This window comes from Electrophorus electricus, chromosome 6 (assembly GCF_041902795.1).
Source record: "Electrophorus electricus isolate QZ-2024a chromosome 6, ASM4190279v1, whole genome shotgun sequence".
NCBI lineage: Eukaryota > Metazoa > Chordata > Actinopteri > Gymnotiformes > Gymnotidae > Electrophorus > Electrophorus electricus.
The window spans coordinates 30,948,319-30,969,555 of NC_137502.1; the positions used below are offsets into that span (position 1 = coordinate 30,948,319).

General features: G+C 42.8%; 2 protein-coding genes across 4 annotated transcripts in view; one reads left to right on the forward strand and one right to left on the reverse strand.

Moving 5' to 3' along the window:
* On the reverse strand, positions 1-19,978 carry zgc:63863 (TBC1 domain family member 20). 3 transcript variants are annotated; one of them, XM_035525021.2, is made up of 8 exons: positions 19,695-19,978; positions 17,061-17,246; positions 16,860-16,940; positions 16,361-16,547; positions 15,843-15,944; positions 9,547-9,691; positions 7,849-8,033; positions 1-2,516 (listed from the first exon to the last, which is right to left on the reverse strand). In XM_035525021.2, the coding sequence occupies exons 1-8, from the start codon at positions 19,768-19,770 to the stop codon at positions 2,267-2,269; spliced, it is 1,212 nt and encodes a 403-aa protein (XP_035380914.1). In that variant the 5' UTR covers positions 19,771-19,978; the 3' UTR covers positions 1-2,266. The 3 variants fall into 3 exon arrangements, with proteins under 3 accessions (XP_035380914.1, XP_026857120.2, XP_081572557.1); XM_027001319.3 differs by having other exon boundaries at positions 2-2,516; positions 9,547-9,688; XM_081716431.1 differs by having other exon boundaries at positions 2,377-2,628.
* The window catches only part of dgat1a (diacylglycerol O-acyltransferase 1a), a 15,815-nt gene continuing 13,039 nt past the window's right edge, over positions 18,462-21,237 (forward strand). The window contains exon 1 of the mRNA XM_035525019.1: positions 18,462-18,479. Within this exon, the coding sequence (XP_035380912.1) occupies positions 18,463-18,479 (17 nt within the window). The 5' untranslated portion in view covers position 18,462. The remainder of the gene's footprint in view (positions 18,480-21,237) is intronic.

Consider the following 21,237-nt stretch of genomic DNA (forward strand, 5'->3'; position numbering starts at 1 on the left):
TGAGTGTTAAAAACATGCACATGCTTGGAAATATGTAAGCTTTTATTTACATGGGACATTCCCAGTCATCCAAATTCCTCCAAAAATATTGTAATCATTTAATAAAAAATTGCAGTAAGTACAATAAGTTCAATTTGATATTGTTTGTGCAAGATTTTCAAGTAAACATCAAGAAACAAAAATATATTACTATTGTAATGCATCTGAAACCCAACTAAAATGTTTATTTGAATGAGGTTCTTGGGGTTGGGGGGGGTTGTTTGGCATCACATCTGCTATTCGATCATGAAAACTCCATTAACAAAATCGGAGTGGGGAAACAAAAAACAAAAAGAGTGGACAAAAACCCACACTCCAAGTTCTTAAGTTTGAGTTCTTAAACAGGTTTCAAAAACTTCACACAATTGCCTTCCCTCTCAGTGTCAGGCGTGCAGGCAGAGGCTCTGGTCCTGATCCAAAAGCCTATATTCACCACTAAATATTCCAACTGGACAGCACTGCCTCCCAGGAGCCAGGAGGCCAGAGAGCCCTGGCTCACTGCTGTCACTCACCCAGCCGCTCACAAACCCACCCACACCGACTGCTGGAGCTCATCTGCCAGCCGTGCCGAAGACAGCCAGAAGGCAGCCCCTTTATAGCCACAGTGCACACCGCACATATTTATTCAAACGGGGGGGAAAATATACTAATTAGGGAGAGAGATTTTTTTTTAAATTATTCTCAACTGAACTGTAAACAACTTAACCATGTGCAAGTGTTCCCCCTACACCTGAATTGAACATAAAATTGACTGCATTTGTGTTGTACAATTAGTTTGCGTATGCGCATATTTCGAGTTCCGTGGACATCCACAGCAGCGCCTGACCGCGTTTCAGCCTGGTCCAGCCTGGTCCAGCCTGGTCCAGTTTCACTCACTTCTTCTACGTTCGTTTAAATAGATCCGCGCTCGTAAACCAGTATCTGTGTTTGGCCCTAAGCCCTGTCAACAGCCAACGGGCTGAATTAAATTCACATTAAATCAAGATGGCCTGAGCATTCCTGGCTTGCCACATAATTGAGCAAGCGAAGAAAGGAAAAGCAACATGCACACATTTTCCGAGGCATAACTTTCTCTGCCTTGCTGTTTTGGGGTTTTTTGTTGGCAGTGGTGCACATACGATAAACCCCCACTAGTGCTCTCCTCACCTTAAGGCAACAGCGGACCCGAGTGTCCAATGACGCCTGCCCCATGACTCAGGTTCTGGCGCCTCATCCGTGTCCACTCGACCCTGTCGGAGGTGCAACATGCAGGAAGACAAAGGTGAACCCCCTTGTTCTTTTTGGGCAAATTTCTGTTCTCCAGGTCGTTAGGTATGCGTTGAAAATGTCTCGTTAAAAATCGCTGTCAGGCTGGAGGGTGTTGTCTGGTGCCTGGCCGTGTAGGCAGGCAAGCTGCTAAAGGCCTCAGGGATGGGGGTGGGGGGTGGTAGGGGGTGTTTGCTGAAGCTCAGTTTGTCCCCTATCTCTGCCATGAACTCAGCGTGGAGGAAAGGATGGTGATGTCAGCGAGGAAGTTATGGAACGCTTCCTGATGCAAAGTAATTTTCAGTTTCACTGAAAACCACCTCCCAGACTAGTGGTTACTCCTTTGAGAATGATGGACAACCCACTCTTTAATGTGGTAAATCCAGGGCGGATGTGTGTGTATAGATGTATGAGTGCGCGTGTGTGCTTGTGTGTGTATGCTTGTGTGCGTGTGCTTGTGTGCGTGCGTAAGCGAGGTTTTTTGGTTAATGTGTGTTCTTGCCCGGGTGTAAAGTCTACCACTTTAAAGTGCCTTCACTGGAGGCCAAGTCCTCTATTCTCCGCAGACCAAAGAAAGCCACCTGCTTGCACTCGTCTCCCCTCGTCTGAATGAGCCGTTTCCTTCACTCCTCGGCGAAGGCCTTCAGCAGGGGGGAAGGAGAGGGAAAAAAATCCCTTTAATAATTTGTGCGTCTGCTGCTGTTCTGGATCCGCTACCAGCGCACTTTTCACCCCCGACATTCTGCTGATGGAACTGCATTCAGAAATGCTTATCATTACAAAAACCCATCTACCACCTTTCATACTCCCAATATTAGCCTGGGTAAAAATCTATAAATACGAGGGGAAAAGGGATAAATAAACCATGTCCCCTCTGCCCTTCTCTCCCTCTCATCCGTTCTTCGGGGTGTGTCTGGAACGTCACGTGCGACGCAGCCGGCCGGCGTCTCTCCAGGTTCGGCGGGCACGTGGGCTGTGTGGGTCAGAAGAGCTGCAGGAGAAAGTCTGGCGCCCAGTCCATGGCGGTCTGCGCCACGGCCAGCGCGGCCACCCCCAGCGTGGCCGAGAGGCCCCACACCGCCGCCTTGACGAGCTGGTGGGCAGCACGGGAGGGCGGGGCGCCGCGGGAGAGGCGGGCGTCATGGCGGTTGACGACCTCTCGCCGCAGGACGGAGTCTGGCCGCTGCTGCTGCGTGGACATCTGGAAGGCCTGAAAGGTACTGATGGTGATGCTGAGGAGAGGGAGACCAGACATGAGGGTCAGTGCTGAAGAACCTGGATGATGGCTGCTTTACTGGGTGTTTACTGACAGCATTTCTTTCCCCAAGATTTCAAAGAAACTGTCTATCATGGAAAAAAAAAAAGATGTTCATTTGTTTAATTGATTTAACAGCAAAAGTAAAGGAAAAAAATACAAAAATACATTTTCACAGCTTTTTGATCAGGCTATTGACTATTAGTTAGAGCACTAATTAATACTTTAAAGAGGGCAACATTCTGCATCAAGAACAGAGTAATTCCTCTGTTCTATTAAAATCTTTCCGGTGCATGCAATATTGAAAAAGGAGGATCAACTAACTGGCAGATTCTGACATCAATTCAGTCAGAGAATGAGAGAGAGCGAGAGAGAGAGAAGGAAGGCGGGGGAGTGGAGGGGACCTGGGGATGCCCTCTAGTCCGCACTCCGAATTTCGACGAGAACGTTCCCCGATAAGGAGGCAAGCAACAGTGCCTGCTCTGAGGGCCTAGATCACACATTCCCCCCTTTCAACAGTTTGGAGAAAAACATCATTAAAAAAAAAAAATCATAAAATATTCAATTCCATTTCATTATTGTCCCTCTGGTAGAACATGAAATGCAAATGGCGGTATCTCAAGACTATAAAAACCGCCAAGGAAAAAAAAAAAAAGGCAACAGAATAGCCTGCTCTCGAGCACAGGAAGTGGCTGTCGTGAGGAAAGGGCCGAGGGCATGAGCTGAAGGACTCAACGTCTTTAAGACGCCGCTAACCCACCCCGCCCCCCCAACCCCCACCCCGCCCCACCACCCCCAGTACCCCCTTAGCTCTCATTAAGATCTGCAGCTAATACCGTGCAGCTGAAAATAGCTGACAGGTAACAGCAGAGCAATTAACTTTTTAGCTCTTGCTTTAAGAGGGGAAGGGCCCCAGAGAGGCAGGCTCTGCACTGATGAAACCGCAGACTTTAACTGTGTTACACGCTCACCACGCTCCCGTCGCTCACACTCGCCACTGAAGGCACTGGGACGAGGGGTCCACCCCCCACCCAAACATGTCACTTTGTAAGTCACATATTATTGGCCATGTGCCGGTCACATGCTCTAACAAACCGTCGACCAGGAGGTAGCCACCTTATGCGAAGGTTCGGATCGAGACACTAGAGAGGACGAGCACAAAAAAAGCGGCCCAGCTCTGCAGTGAACTCGGCACCTTGCTCCTGTGCTTGGCTGAGAAAATTCAGAGAATTCTGGCTGCCAGTGCAGTGCGTCTTCACTGCGTTCTCCACACAAATAATTCTCTCTTTCTGTAGTAAGATGTCTCTAGACTTGCCTTTTGCTATAGCACCACTTTCACTGTGAGCATTGAAGTTCTGAAAGATGGCTGAACTCTGCTAAAATTATGTCTAACTTTGGCCAACCAAGTCAAACGCATACTGTGATAAATTGTTTGACCAATAATTTGCTATTTAAAGTGATCGATGGAACTTCTGGGAGTCAGCTGTCCTGGAAGAAAATGGTCCTGCTGCCATGACATCTTGATCAGTCTCGCCAGGGACCCTCATCCCGAGATCATTGCGACAGCGCGATGCCACATTGCCACAGACGAACATTCTGCACGGTTGAACGCAGCAACTAACACACAACAGCTACTTGCTTCGGCAATACAAAGCACCTCACCAACATTCCTGCAATTATGATGTTTTCACACACCAGTTGCAGATCAGTCAATATTATTTCAAAGAGCACACACGCATGTAAAGTGTGTTTTAAAGATTTTGGCTTCATGTCATATACCTAACGTGTCCATGACGTGACTGTTTGGTCCCAAAATGGGATTGTTAAGGTCAGGAAAGGAAAAGGGTCAGGCTGGGCCTGAACAGGGATTATGCCTTGCTGTACCTTCACGCTGTCCGACGCCATCAACTGGAACAGCGATCTCCGTCAGTGCAGACAATGCAGCAGGACCTGTTTACTCACGCTGCCCAACTCCTAGCACCATGTCACATCTCTCTTGCAAACACAGCTCAACTCCCAAAACTTCTGCACTCTTCACAAAAAGCACAGAATTCAGTTGTGAAGAAAGAAACTGTGCAGTGTTTTAATATATATCCTACTAATAATTTCTTTCACCTTGCATCACGGTGCAATATGTCTCATTAACTTTGAACACTTTTATCCTTCTGTGTGTTCCTACTTTCCCCCCTCCATACCCATAACCCCCCTCCCCCTCGGAAGCTGTGGATCAGGTCCCCTCTATCTCTTCTTTCTTTCCTTCTTCCTGCAGTCAAATCCCCCCGTCTTGCTGGTGTGGACGCGAAGGATTAATGGTGCGTGCATTTGAAATGATTGAATGGTCTCACTGTATATGCTTACTCTGACATATGCTAGAACGTGAAGAGCGGGCATTCCTTATACTGCATATCCCTGCTTTGTGTTCTGACTGTCAGTACAGCACACGACAAGCCTATTGTTAGACTGATGCTGTAGAGTATGCCCAATTAACCATGAGTGTCTGTGTGTATGTACAAATGTATTATCGAGACAGAGAGAGAGTGTGTGTGCACGTGCTGGTGAATCAGCATCTCTGCTGTCCTGCTGTCCTTGTGACCCATAAGGCTGTGTGTGTGTGTGTGTGTGTGTGTGTGTGCGCGCGTGTGACCCATAAGGCGTTGTGTGTGCTTGAGTGACCGTCTGCTAGAGACATGACACACTGACGCATGGTAAGACTCCCTCTGAACTCCCTTTGTGCCGATTGAAGAAACACACACACACACACACACATTACAAACACAGTAAGATTCAATGTTGAAATTAACTGAGTAACACCAACTCATTTTGTCCCCTGCACAAGTGTGCCATGTTTCTAATTGCTTCTTTTATGCATGTTTTGAAATGTGCGTATGATTATGTGTGAAATGTATAAATATATATATATGCAATAAATGCATAAATTCAGTATATTTGTGCATTTTCATGTTTGCATAAGCAGTATTTACAGTATAAATTTTATAGTATTTATAGTATAAATCTACATTAAAAGCATGCACTGTCCAACAGGGGCAGCATAAGTGCTGAACTGAGAATTGTACTGTAAAATCTATGACAGCCAATTAGGTACAGCTGTAAGGTTGGTAATAAACTGATCACTCAGCACATAGTGTAAGTTTATTTTAACAAAATACGAAAGCCTTGTTTAAATGGTACTCTCTCATATTTTGACACAAAGAACACAACACACCAGAGCACGCTTGTGTGCCAGTGCCTTTCAGTAGCCCAGCAGTGATTTTAAAGTGCAGTTTATAAGCACCATGATGGAGTTCTGCCCTGCTAACAGAGGGTGCACACAATTTGAGCAAGTCTTTGCATTCTACTTACAGGTAAAGCTCTGATGATAAGCCACCAGCCTCAAAGTGCTTACGTCTTTTTCTGTGTGTGTTTGTGTGTGAGTGAGCGCACATGTGTGCGTGTGTGTGTGTGTGTGTGTGTGTGTGTGTGTGTATGTGTGTGTGTGTAAGAGTATGGTGTGTCTCTGAAATGTGTCTACGACGGTCTGTGTAATGTCCTGATGCAGCAGAAATTCCTACACATACAGCCTTCCCCAATCATTTCTACAGGAGCGAGAGCTCGTGCTGTCACTTAAAGCTATCATTCAGGAAAAATTCATCTAATGTACACTTCCCTCAGATCCAGTTTGCATGATGCTAACTGGAGAGACCGCTGACACTCTCCCACAGCCATCAGGATGAGCGGAAAGAACCACAGTTGGCATGGCAGTATGGAGCAGGTGACCAGATGCATTCCAAAATGCAAGAGAGATCTCACACTGCATGGCGTCCTGAACATGCTTTAAAGACCTCTCAGAACAGAGAGAGATGGACACAGGTGCACAGAAACAGAAGGAGAGAGGGAGAGAGGGAGAGTGGGAGAGAGGGAGAGAGAGCAGCCGGTTCCTCTTCCATGTTGCCTTACGTGCCTTCTCTCCATTTCTGCGCCGCAGAATCAGAACAGCAACAGGCTGCGGCGCCAGTGAGAATGAGGCCAAGGTCCTTGTCGGCTTTACGCTGCTTTGTTTTAAAGTGCAAGGAAATTGCAGCTGAATACAAAAGAGCACATGAGAACAAAGGTCTGTTCATTAGTGTGTGTGTGTTTGTGTGTGTGTGTGTGTGTGTGTGTGTGTGTGTGTGTGTGTGTGTGTGTGTGCGCGTGTGTAGGTATTAGTGAAGAACGTTTGGGGGTCAGTGCCATTAGGTGCAGTCTAGCCTCTCCTCATTACTACAGGCTACAGGGTCAAATAACACAATACAGAGCAGGGCTACAGGTCAAAGCTTGGGGACTGTGCTCATTTCAACACCTCAGAGAACAATGCAGTAGCACGCTCATGCACGCACACACGCACACGTGCACACACACGTGCACCCTTCCCAGAGAGGCCACAGATGCTAGAGGGGGAGGGGTTATGCAAAACCGGGCAGGCACATAATTACCCAGAGAGTGGGGTTTGTTTACTGGAGGCCTGCCCTGTATTCCAGGCCCCATGTTCTCATCTAGTATAGAAAAGAAAAAGGAATAAACACCCCCTCATTCTCTCTCTCTCTCTCTCTCACTCCTTTAATCTGCCATGCCGGTGGATCTAAACCCAAGCAGGTTCCAGTACTGCAGAAGCTGTGAAGGACAGAAATACTGCACCCCGCCTTCCCCCCCATTTGCTGGAGGTATCGGTTACCTCCCGTCGTGAGCGATAACATCATAAAAGTGGGTCCACCTGTGAGAGAAGCGCCATCTACAAACTCAATCTCCAGACTGACAGCCATTGCTGAAATCCAGACAGCAAAAGCTTAATTGTCCCTCATATCACAATAGGTGCTCCGCAGAGGGAGAGAGGACGTGATTAGACACTCTACAGCTCCACCTGCTGGACACACTCTTTTATTTTTTTTAGCAACACTAAAATGTAAGAATGAATATGGGCCCAGCTGACAAGGGGCTGTGTATATGGGAATCACAGCCATGCATCTTAACATGCCACCTTAACACTGCTGGATAAATGACTTCCAAAAATAAATGGGCTGAAATTGGCCCACATCACCTACTTTCTTGGTCGTAAGTGCATCTTAAGTAAAGGATCCACTTAAAAGTCCACTGGATACTTTCAGGAAATAAATGAACATAATTGATGGTGCATAAAAGTAGCTTTAGTTCAGAGGTCCGCTGTCTCATATGAGAATATGGTGCGTGTGTGTGTGTGTGTGTGTGTGTGTGTGTCTTTGTGTGTGTACTCTTCAGTGCTGCCTGTGCGTGCGTGCATGTGTGTGCATGCGCAGGACCTCTTGCGGGATTGCAGGGCGGCGGAGTGGGCGAGTTCAGCAGGCGGGTGGCAGGTGAAGAGGCTCTGGGCGCGGGCGATCAGCTGTTCGTACGGCAGGTCCTGCGGGATCTGGGACAGCAGGTGGTGCACACTGGCCATGTCACACTCACTGCTCTTCACCTCCCGCTCACGGTGCAACACGATCTGGTCCCGCAACACACAGGGCAATGGGGAGTCAGAGTGAAAATCAGGAAAGTGGGGGAAAAAAGAGAGAAAACTCCACTGCATCAACAATCTATATATTTTGACTGTAATGTTTTGCTCTCTTGGTTCACACAACCCAAGAGGCTAAGAAGGTACAAGCTGAATCCATTCACATGTCTGATAGCACCTGCTGATAGCCACTCATGCTGTACAGGTGCATGGCACCTCCATGATAGCAGGCAGAAGTGCTCAGATTTCTCTGCCTCCCTGAACGCTCGCTACAGTGGTGAGCAGCATTTGATCTCCCAGTAAAGGATCTGTGTTGTAGCTGCTGGAGGCTGCTATAGACGGCTCCTGTCTGGTGCACCAGCGAGGTGCTCCTATAGGAGGTTCATCTCAGCTGCACCTGCTGCTTCCTACAGAACATCTGCCCTGCCAAAGCTGCACGCCGCTGGTACAGCCCACAGCTCTACAGTTCCACCCAGCTCTGCAAACTCACAAACACACACACACACACACACACACACACACACACACACACACACACACACACACACACACACACACACACACACACTACTAACAGCAAACTACAGACAAACACAGATACTTTATCAACACCACCACACACATTCGTTTAAAACACACTTTCATTATCAGCAATCACATGGCTTGCTCGGTACCAAAAGACTGCAGCGCAGCTCAGTCTCCGGCCCTGTGGCCCCTTCGAGAGGGCGCGCTCCGGCCCCATGGCCCAGTTGGAGTGGCTCACACTGCCACAGCCTGGGTGTGTGTGTGTGTGTGGAGTAGGGGGGTGAGGAGCCAGATGAACTACATTTCCTACCCGTGTTGTTATCTGGATTTCAAAGGGCTCTGGCCCCCTCCCAGCTCCCCCAGCGCTTGCCAGCAGCAGCTCACAAAGAGATGATGAAGCAGACCAGTTAAAGCAGCCCAGGCCAGTTAAAGCACAAACACAGCCTGCCCCCCTGACACCAACCACTGGTGAGTTCATCAGAGATGTTTAATTAACTCTTCTCACTACAACAAAGTGCCCTGGATCCTTGCACAGGAGCAGAAAAGCCAAAAGTTTTGGCTCAACTTCTTGTTGACAAGGCAGTTATCCAACAAAAACACTTGGAGCCAGAAAACACGAACATGTTAACCCAAGAACCGAACACTATTTACTAGGAGACAGATATGATTCAGTTTGGAATCAAGGCACAAAAATCATTAGCGTCAATAACTTTGGGGAACCTAACGTAGCAAAGGTCATTTATAATTGTTTGTTTTGTCTGAAAATGCTTAAACAACCTCATCAAAAAAAGCAATCAGTGATCCACTAATCCACTCTCACATACTCTCAGTCCCGAAGCCGTGTGGAAAAGGTCACAGAGCCCTATTCAGTGTGAAAAAACCGAGACAAGAAAAAGAACGGGAAAGAGAGAGAGTGAAAAGAGACGAGAAAGGATGAAACAAAGAAAACTTAGAGTCTGTCAAAGGAGTTGGTGCTTACCACAGCAGCAAAGTAAACAGCCATTAGCGGATGGGAGGCCAGGAAGAAATCGTAGAGCCGAAGAACATGCCGGAAGTCTGACAGGACATGGCCGTACCACGTGATCAGCCAACTGAGGGCGAAGATGGTGCCAACTTCAGCCCTGCTTCACACATGGAAAGAGCAAAAAGATTCTTTAATGTATATACGGCAATTCACATATTACATACAGTATTTCAACAACATATATAGAGACACCTTTATGAATGTTCAGTCTATATGACTCGAGACTGCATGGTCTTACAGAGCACAGCTATCAATCCTTCCCCCATACGGCTATGAATACTGAACACTCCAAATAACAACGATAAACATTAAGTCTTGTGCTAAAGAAGGTTGGCTAGCTAGTGAAACCAAACAACAACAAGAAAATGATTTTCAAGCTGGTGTGTTTTATCTCAAACCTTTCTATTTTCTCATGACCCCAGTGTGCTAATTGGCTAATTTCATCAGTCTCTAAACTCAACTGTTTTCACCGAACAAACCATCCAACCAAGGTCTCACCCTGTGCAAAATTATCAACATGTAAACAAACCAGGGCTTGTGAGCAGGCATGTCAGAAACTACTGGGGTTTACTCACAAAGACGTGCAAAAGCCTGCATCTCAAGACCATTGAGCCTCATCTGGCAGGCTCTAGTGAGGCAGGCCAACACCACCATATGTAGTATGCTGGTATATGCTTTAATTATGCTCATACATATGCTACCACTCTGTAGAATGCTGGTATACACTAAGTATTCTGGTACATATGTTACTACTATGTAGTATGCTTGAAGCATGCTTGAATTGAGCTGCCGTGGTTAAGGAGGCATGTAAACACAGGCAGTAAGTAAAACAGTCCCAACAAAGATGACATCATGGATGATGGAACCACCTGAGCAGGCGTTCTCAGTGGAGCAGCGAACAAGTGCTCAGGCCCACAGCAGCCTGCTCGGACTCTCCTTCATGTCTGCCTGACCTTTCAGGGTGGGCGTTTTCTGCTCAGTGGAGATAGCAGACTTTTTAGGGTTAAACGATAACGGCATATGGACGAGGACCTGAGAATGGTCAGATTTTACACTTAGGATGGTAAGGTATCTGGAAAAATAAAATCTTGATGTTTTTTTTTTTCTTCAAAAGAGTAAGCCTATTCCTAAACCACAAAGGCTTTTTATTTAATTCCACCCCATAATTTAGCATAATATAGTCAAAAACTAGGCTGAAAACAGCCCAAAAATTGCGGCTCGGGTGCTTGGTGATTCCAGACACCGTGGAGGCTCTTCGCTGAAAACCATGGTTTTACAGAGAGCACCCGCCAACATTTTTAGCACCACGCCATGCTCGACTGCCAAACGCACCCTTGCGTCGTCGAGTCCTTACTGTGAATGCTGCGCGTGGGAAACAAATTGTCATTTGATGCAAAGCAAGTATGTTCCCGGGAAAAAAAAAAGAAAAAGCCAAGTAAGCAAGAATACCTGAGAAGCTCCGAAAGTTCCGGAGCTGGGCTATATCGAGTGTCTGCTTGTTAGTCTAGAAAGTGGCCTCAGCAACTGAATGGGCTAGCCCATTAAACCTGGAGGAGACCAGTGGTGCACTACACAGATCCCTGGATGCACACATACAATATTTATCATGAGTCTCTTATTCCCTACATTTTAAATGACAAACCATTAAAAATAACTTCCTTTTATACAGAGGGCTAGGGAATAGGCATGCAACGGAGCGCTCTTCTGACTACCGGTCTGCTCTGAAACACGTGCCACCGTGCATGTACATATGCATGCTCACACACACACACACACACGCACACACACACGCACACACACACGCACACACACACGCACACACACACGCACACACACACGCACACACACACGCACACACACACACACACACACACTCAGCATCACGTGAACATGCAAAACAAACCTGAGTCGTGCTGCATTATGCATGAAAAATCAAATGGAACGAGTGCGTTTTTGTGCATCATACACTGCAGAATGGTTTAAAAGCCATGCAGCCATCAAAGATAACGCAGACGTGCATTACCACACTTCTCAAGCATAGAGGCTGATCCTAGCACAAGAAAAGTGGCATACATGTGCACAGAGGACTTAATGACACATACACACACACACACACACACACACACACACACACACTCACACACACAGACATACACAGCTAAATAACGCAACAGACGGCTGCTTGGAGGCACTATGACATTGATAGAAAGGAACAAGCACTGGATCTTTTATTGGCCGACAGCTGCTTTGATATAAAACCCAGGTACCTAAGAGGACATGTCATGTGACCTTGTAACCGAAACAGTTTCAGACACGATTACAAACTAAATAGTTTGTAAGTAACCCACTGTTCATCATGAGCGCTTGCAGCTCCGCAGGTGCAGAAGCCGCTGCTGGCAACAGAAGCAGTACAGGACACGAGTGAAGAACTTTCCTATGCGCGACTGAGGTTAAAGTCACACTCTGCTGCCCCCTAGAGGACATCACGCTGAACTGTCCATTTTGTGCTATGAAGTTAAGGAAACTTGTCACTTCAAAAAATTAAAGTATAACATTTACTTGTAACTCAGACTCATACATAAACAAATCTCTTGCTCTGTTACACTGTGAAAAAGAGAAAATTCTTATTTTTTGTAGGGATGTCCCAATGTAAAGATTTAAAAATGTTTTCTGTTGCCATCCATATATGGGACACTTAAATTTTATTAAATTAAAATCATGGCGATCCATCCTCGCCACCAGAGTCCACCCCCAAGTACTCCGGAGGACCGAGGAGCTGTCCAGGAACCAGGAAAGGTTCCAAAAGCTACAAGCTAATGAGTCTATACAGCATTTGGTCACGTGACACAGACTGTAGGAACACACCGGGCAAGCGTGTGCAATAAAAACAAGTGTGGGATAGTAAACAGAGCAATCCTAAAGAACCAGAAGTGGAATGTCTTCAAACACCAAACAACGTTTTACTGGAGAGTAACCTAGATCTCATCTGTTGGTCAGAAACTGGGCTTTATAATAATTCTCCATCCACTGCTTTTAAAGTTTTGGGTTATGACATTTATAGGAGGGACTGAACTGAGGCAAAAGGGGGTGTTATAATTCATCTGAGAGATTCCAGCTGTTGCAAAAATTCAAAATGGCAAAATTTCAAATTACTTAGATTATGTAGGTTAAATACGGTTTGATCACCTCAGATGTCATACACACTTTTAGTCACCTATTTCAAGCTTTTATGATAAATTTAATAAGGTATTATATCTAGTTGATTGCAATAAAGATGCCATTGTTATGGATGACATATCTTAATTGGAAAGACGAGCCCACAAGGAAAGAGCTCAAAAGATACAACTGATGGTTTTAACTTGGCTTGAATGGTCAGAAGTCCAATGGTCAGAAGTCCAATAGGAATAACAAACAACACCAGTATCCCGATAGACCTACCATTTAGTACTGGACCCAAAAGAATGACAAAATCACACTTTATGATGACTGGGCTGTCAGACCATAATCCAGTGCTCACTTCAAGAAAATCAGCGTGTTTACTTGTCATGCTGGCAATCAGGATAAGATATCCCAAAAAACAAGAAAGTGGACTTGTATATTTACAGTAGCCTGCATATTTACAGTAAAGATAAAAACAAGAAACAGTCTCTCCACTGGATGAATGATAACATTTGACAATTAATGAAAGAGCAGGACAATGCTATAAAAAGAGCCACAAAATCAAAGATGTTGCATGATAAGAATAAATTTGCAATGTTAAGAAACAAGGTAATGAGATAATTGGAAAAAAACAAATGAAGGCAGAATTCTTTATTATAATCTTTTCTATTATTATTATTTTCTATTATAATTCTCATGATAACTCAAGAACTATATGGAGCCACCTTAAAGAATTAACTGGTCAAAACAATATCTTAACAAAGCCATTTGAACTAAATGTTAATGATATGATCTTACAGAATCTGGTTGATATGCTCTCAATCAATATGTTGCTGAGAGTGGCTACCATAGACCAAAGATTCACAATTTAACAAAGCAATGCACATACTGTCAATACTAGCGAGCCAGCACTAGTACTGAGATCAATATCTGTAACAGAGGGTCCAGAAGTAATCGCATCTCTCAAGTCTTCAAGGGCTAAGAACGTCTACGCTATGTACATACTCATGCTGAAAGTTAATGGTTAATGGTTAATCCATTAATGCAAATCATTAATACTTCATTGGGTCAAGAGAGGTCTCCTAACTCATGGATGCCTACTGTTATGGCCCCTGTCAAAGGCAGTGACCTTCCTCTGACCTCTACTTACAGGTCCATTAGCACAAAGGAGCTGGGAAAACAAATCACTGACCATCTAAACAATAAATCCTTCCCAATGCACCCAGTACAATTTAGATTCAGGGCTAATCACTTGACAAAAACTGCTACCTGCTATCTCACAGAAAAAAAATAGCACATCAATAGTCAAAGTTGGGCTTGTGGGGGCCATGGTCCTTGATTTACAGAAAGCTTTCAACACATTAATCAAATCATTCTACTGTATAATTTAATCAATGTCAGTTTTCAGTAGTTTTTCAGCCTTGCCAAATCCCACCTCTTACTCTACTCCCAACTTGTCAAAATTGATAATTATAACTCTGACTCCCTATACTTATCAACTGGTGTCCCGCAGGGCTCTAAACTGGTCTCAGTCTTGTTCAGCTTGTACTATGATGATGATTTGCCCTCTGTGTGTGGGCATTTGTACCATATGTGCAGTTGTGCCGTGAGTAAAAATAACTATCGTCTTAATGTATGCTGAAGATACAGAGGCTATTTCAAAGGTCACATTCTGCAAGATCTCAGGAGAGAGACTAAAGTTCTAAATATTTTGGCATACATATAGATTCAAGCCTCAGCTTCAAACCCCACATAAAAAGGGTCTGTAATGGAGTAATAGTCAGTTTGGCAAATCTCAGGTGTAGCAGAAATTCCCGATTAACTAAGGGAACTTAGTTATACTTCCACTCAATGGTTCTCACTTACATCTACTACTGACTCAGAAATTGACAGATTACATCTTTAACACCACAGAAATTGCTACAGAACATGCACTTAAAACTTTAGACAAGAAGCCATTCATTTTTCAATATTGTCAAATCTAAAGAAGTATAATTAGAATAATATTATAATAAGAATAAAATAACAACAACAACAATAATAATAATAATAATAATAATAATAATAATAATAATAATAAAAAAAAAACTCATCAAACATAATATTGTCTCAATAATTTATAAGATTATTCATGGATTAGCTCCTCCACTTCTGGCTGACTATCAAATTTAAATCTACTACAAAGCAAGTTATTAGAGGTATAGGTGTCACAGAACACTCTCCTCCCATGAGTCACGTGGTTTGGCCCACTGCGTGCAGTGGGAGGGTCATGTTCATAGCCATACCTGCACACACCTGTATTGTGTAAGTCTTTTGTGTATTTAAACTCTTGTCGTTGTGTGCAGTGTTGTCGGTTATTGTTGGCGTAATGTGTGAATGTAATGTGTTAATGTAAGATGTATTCTTGTTTATCATATCTGTTTAAAGTTATCCGTTTCATGTTCCTTGTTCGTCCATGTCACTGGAGCCTGTGCGTCCTGCCCCTCGCCCTTCGGTACTTGGGCCATTACAATAGGTAAAACCTGCCTTAGCTAGGTCGTCTTTTCTTTCAGAGCATCACACTGATTGTGGTGCTGAATTCCATCACTCAGATTATAAATATTTATTTTATGCAGTGAGACTGCAACAAGCTAACAAGTACTTTTTCTTCATTATACAATTCACTTTATTTGTTGTTGAAAGAAAATTACTGAATGTTCTTTTTGGCCGAAGAGAGTACTTTTGTTTACGTAGTAGCAGAATGAAGGAATTTTTCCTTTCTGTCACATCTTTCAGGAACTTTGTAAGCACCGTTGGATGCTTCATTGGTACAGACGTAAATTGTGGTCTTATTAACTTAATGCGCCTCATTCATCTGGGATCTTCTAGCTGTTCATTCAGTCTTAACGTCTTCATGCTCAGTGACAAATTGAAAGGGTAATAATTAGATCCTTATTATGTTCTCTTTCTCTTCTTGTAGCAAGACTAATTTTTCTGTAACAACTAATAGACTTCAAAGACCTGCAACTGTAGGCTTCAGACCTGCTACAGTAGGCTTCACACACATGAGGTTAACATACAGTGTGGATGAGCAGAGTCCAAAGCAACCCCACCTCAGCATGAAGTCATGCAGCTCACTGTCCACCTGCTCCAGAAGTGGCATCAGGTAGTTGAGGATGTGCTTGGTGCTGTCCATGGTGGGGTCCATAAAGTCCCTGCAGAAACCCCAACCAGAAAGAGTAAACATAAAGAAATATTGTTCAAAGCAGCCATGGTTCCCACCAAATATTTAAAACAATATCTTACAATTGTATTTCTTCTACTGAAATCTGTAATGGTTCTTTTTGTCAACAAACTTTCACCACCATAGTCAAGCAGGGAAAAACACTTTGAACGAAACCCAGCTCATGACTGACAAATGAGCTGTGACTCATAATATTTTTAATATTCATGAGTCATTATGTAATTTTACATTGTTTACATATGATGAGGAAAAAAGGAGGATGCAGAATGGCTTGTCTGGACTTGCTCCAAAAAATGAACAATAACTTTTTTATTTTCTAATTTTTATAACACTCAAAGACAGGGCTGGTTTGCATGAAAAGCGTAATCAGTCAAATGCTGTAACAACCTGAGATGATGATTGGACAGCTTCTCAACCATGGCTATGGCCACCCGCTCTCCCACCACCAACAAGAAGGTCACCACTATATCGTGGTAGCCCTGGTAGTAGTGCAGTTGTGGGTTCCTCCTCAGCACATCCAGAATGATGTCAATCAACTGCTCCTGCAGTACTGCCCTCTCATCAACTCGCATTCCTGAGAGAGAGAGAGAGAGAGAGAGAGAGAGAGAGAGAGAGAGAGAGAGAGAAAGAGAATAAGAAAGAAAACAATAATAAATAATGACATTAGCTTAGGGTAGACAGATGTAGAGGAAGAAGGCATTGTGTAGGCCTAACATTGCTTTGGACATCCAAGAGTTTGTTATTCTATGCGCTAAACTACGTGTCCCAGATCTTTCTAGACACTGTTGATTACAAAATATGCCAAAATGCACTTCAGAGTTCATTAAATGCAATCACAAGAAAATGGATGAGTCAAATATTCTTAGAAACAGGAGATAAAGACTACCTCTTGGGAAACGCCGCATAGACCGTCTAACATCAAGAAGCACCTGGTTGAAGTCCTTATGATTCTCCCTAATATTTTTAGCTAGTTGAGTGGAAAAAATGGCAAATAAGAAATAAGAACAGAAAATTAATTGTGGGTGACATGATCATTTCCAATCGCTTTGACCCTAAATGTAAATTAGACAGCTCAAAACGAACAGACCAGGTCTGGCGGGCAGGTCAAAGACATTGACACTGAGGAGCTTGGGCCAAACTTTCCTCCGCACATCGTCAGTCAACAAGCCTCCCTCGCTAACTGCTGCTTTCCGCAGGGTCTCAATGTCCACTGGGTCACTGTTCAGAGCCTGGTGAATATCTAGTTGCTTCTGTTTCTTCCAGGAGATGTGCTCTGCCAGCAAAAGAATAAAATTCACATAAATAACAAAAATATCAGCGATGATGGACTTATTTTTTTAGTTGTCTTTTCCACAAGTCATGTTTTTTTCAGTCTTGTTTTTTTTATCATGTAATATGTCTCACAAAATTTCATTTTGTTACACAAGTGTTACAATTATATATCAGATATGCAAGTAAAATATTAATGATCAAAATTTATTAGCAAACAAAAATAATTTTTTAAAAATACAATAAATCAATCTGTTTACTACTGTCTGCAGTCAGATAGTTCTCTTTCTGTAACTTGTTTTATTTCGGAACTGTTCTTTTGTTCATGAGCTTTGATACATTTTGATAGGTAGGTGGTCAACTGGGAGTTATCCATCTTTGCTCAATTGAGTCTGATGTTCTGATGAAAGTAGGTATACAGTCATAAGCATCCACAGTTACCAGCTTGGCAATGTATCAGATAAGAAAAAAGTAAGCAAGCCTATAATGTACAATAAATCCTACAATTCAAACACTGTTGTCACCCTCAAGCATGCAAGCTGTTATCACGTTCACTCTGGCAGGAGGCAAGAATTTAAGATGCAATCCAGACAGACCCCTACAAAGGTAAGATAGCTAGAGAGCAAAAATAACGTTGTTAGCATGCCACAGAACACTCTGTAGAATTAGGCAGGCTAGAGAATAATCATGAGATTTGAGAACATTAGATTATCCACGCTCTATATTAGCACATGTTTTCTCATCTCTGCTATAAGGCATTTCTGTGCAGGATCAGCAGATCACGCCTTTCATTTTTTTGTAGCCCTGTGGCCACAATTAGAGTAAGAGTTAGATCTTGTTCACATTTTTATAATGTAAAGTGGTATTTATACAACCGTTAAACTGTAAAGTTTATTTTGTTTGTTTGCTCTCTCAAAAGTTAATATTCAATGTTGGGTAGTATAAATGTAATAGTTGACTGAAGGTTGATTGAATTTTTTTTTCACCTGATTGTAGCTGGTGGAAGTTAAGCACATCTAGTACACATTTTGACTTTCTACAATGTGATATGGGCTTTTTAAACAAATGTATCCAAAACCAATTTTACTCATTTACTTTTTAACAGTGCCAGTGGGCCTTGATATGGCCTTAGTCACCAAGTACACCATAAGCCCATGGATGCTTAACGATGTGGAACTGTTGAGACTGAGCATGCATTAGGAATGGCAGAGGGGCTTGATATGGCCTTAGTCACCAGGTAGGTCATTGTTATGAGGTTGCTATTAACTTTTGGGATTGTCCTCTTCTTGATCTTAATAAGAATGGTTATTACACTGGGCATTTTTCTATCGGTGACAGCAATTAACTTTACAATATGTAAATATTACTTAATCATAAATAAGGCTGTTAGTGGTTATTACACTTAAAATATTTACAAACTTGCTTCTAAAAGGTACATGGCATGATTTTTGCCTATATTTGGACTCAAAAACATCCCTCTGCCAACATAGAGGGGATGCACTTTCATTAATGCTGCTTTTCCGTAGTATACATATACATAGTATACATATGAGAGTATACAGGCACAAACAAGAAAAAAACTATGTGCGATGGAGAAATTCTGAAATCATATTTGGATTCAGTGTGCAAACATACTAAGAAATAGGCATGCTACAAAATATTTGCTTACTGGTGTAATCTATGGACCCAGACAGTGCATGAATAGCCTAAATCTCCAGACAACAAGATACCAGCTCATCAGTGTCAGTGTTAAAGGCTAGATATGTTTGGACTTTCATTAAGACACCCTGGTATTATGAAGTTTTTCTGCTACCTGCCTATAACAAACAGGCACTCAGGCTAAGACTCAAATGTTATCATCATTTAAATAAATAGTTTCTGACATTCACAAAAAAGAAAAATGAGATTATAATCATTACTCAACAACCAAAAAAAAAAACTTTTATAATAATCTCAACAGGGCTTTGATATCCATTAAAGTATTGTATTTCTGTGCTCTCCAATGTGTGTTAATGGAGTATGTCAAATAAAACGGCTGATTTTTTTTCTAGATTATAGAGCATGCTTAAATGCATTTCTAATTGGCCACAAAGGTGGTAGTTCACGTAATTCAGTAGTATTCAAACGTGGACCTTGTAATCGATTAAATGACATAAGTATCTAACTGGATGGCAACTTTTAGTCACACCGCACTCCTAGTTAAAGGGTGCGGGATCTGTGGGATTTGAACCTTGGGGACTGTGATTTGAAGACCGCTGACGTGGTGGATGGATCCTGACGCGATATGTAGCTAGCTAACATAACACTGCTGGAGTTAAAAGCTAGTCTAATAAGACAGCAAGCAACCTGTCCTCAAACGTCAGGAACAGACTGAGTTGAACAGTCAATAATATTTTAATATTCAACGCAGAATTATGAATCATTAAACAACACAGCTGTTTAATGGTCGTACCTTCCCCTCTCCGATTGGTACCGTTGAAAGCTGTTCGGGTCCCACTCGGTTGGTGTCGTTTTTTCACCCTTTTCATCTCTTTTACGATCGTTGAAAACAGTTTGCTGATAGTATAAGGACCTTTTCCATTAATTAGCTAGCTAGCTACCTAAACATCGTGTTTAAAAAGAACAGACATTTAACAGGAATTTCCTTCAACCCAAACTACTGTCATCTGTCATAGATATATGTAGCAAGGCTAGCTAAGCTAGTAGCTATTTGTCGAGGTAGTACTTTCTGTTCCAAACCGGCATGGAAACCAACCTTGACTACAAAAATTGATCTCGAGCTTCCACGTTATTGGTTAACATGTATTGAAAGCCATAACACGATTGGTCAGTTTATTGGTTACCATGTGCTGAAAGACATAACACGATTGGTCAGTTTCCCCGCTAGAATATCAAGCCTGCCGACTGAAAACAAGTAGGCGCGTGGTCTTATTTACAAGCATTTTGTTTTACTCTGTTGTAGAAAAGGATCCGTGTTCAGATTTAAACTTTTTCGGCATAGTCTTGAATTTAAATTTAAAATGTATTATATTGACCGAAAAAGATTGAAAATATAATGTCAGCTGAGGAACAGAAAGTGTCAAAATTACCCGCGACCACTGACTTGCCGAACACCTTTCAACGGTTCAAACCGGAGAGGGGAAGGTAGGATCATTAAACAGTTGTGTTTAATGATTCATAATACTGCGCTAAATGTCAAAATGGTATTGACTGTTCAACACAGTCTGTTCCTGACGTTTCAGGAGAGGTTGCTTGCTGACTACCTAGGCCAGTTTTTAACTCCAGCAGTGTTATGCTAGGTAGCGAGATATCTTACGTCCGGACGTCACCGGTCCTCAAATCACAGTCCCCAAGGTCCAGATCCTGGCTACAGATATCCCACCCTTTAACTAGGAGTCCGGTGTGACTAAAGTTGCCAGCCAGTTAGATACCTTTGTCATTAAATTAACTACAAGAGATTACAAAATCCATTTGAATCTCTTGAGGTATGAATTCTCTTTCTAAAATCCACACGCATGGACGCGCACGTAGGTTTACATAAAGGCAATGCACTTGTTTACGTATACAGTTAAAGAAAAAAAACAAGAGAACACCCATTTGTATTTATTGTTCAGTTTTTCTTTAGGCTATCCAATCTTTAGGCTATCCAATCTCATCGGTCAGATTCTCCCATGACGGCAACACTATTGCTCCAATAAGCACCATGCTTGCCACTTTTGAAAGCCTAAAATTAAAGTTTATTATGTAGAAAACTACTGACTAATGTTAAGAAAGCTTAGCATTAATATCTCCGTTCCGTCCGGACTGCTCTGTATTAATAAAACATGCTTTCGCTAGATCTATAGAAAAACCACTAAACCTGTTTTGTATTTAATAATCCACGTTATCAGTAATTTATTGAAACAGCGTGAATACATACCGCAGGTGCTACATATGTGAATTTTCTAAAGAATTTTATAGATAGGTACAAAAAAAGCTTTACACAATGCAACACA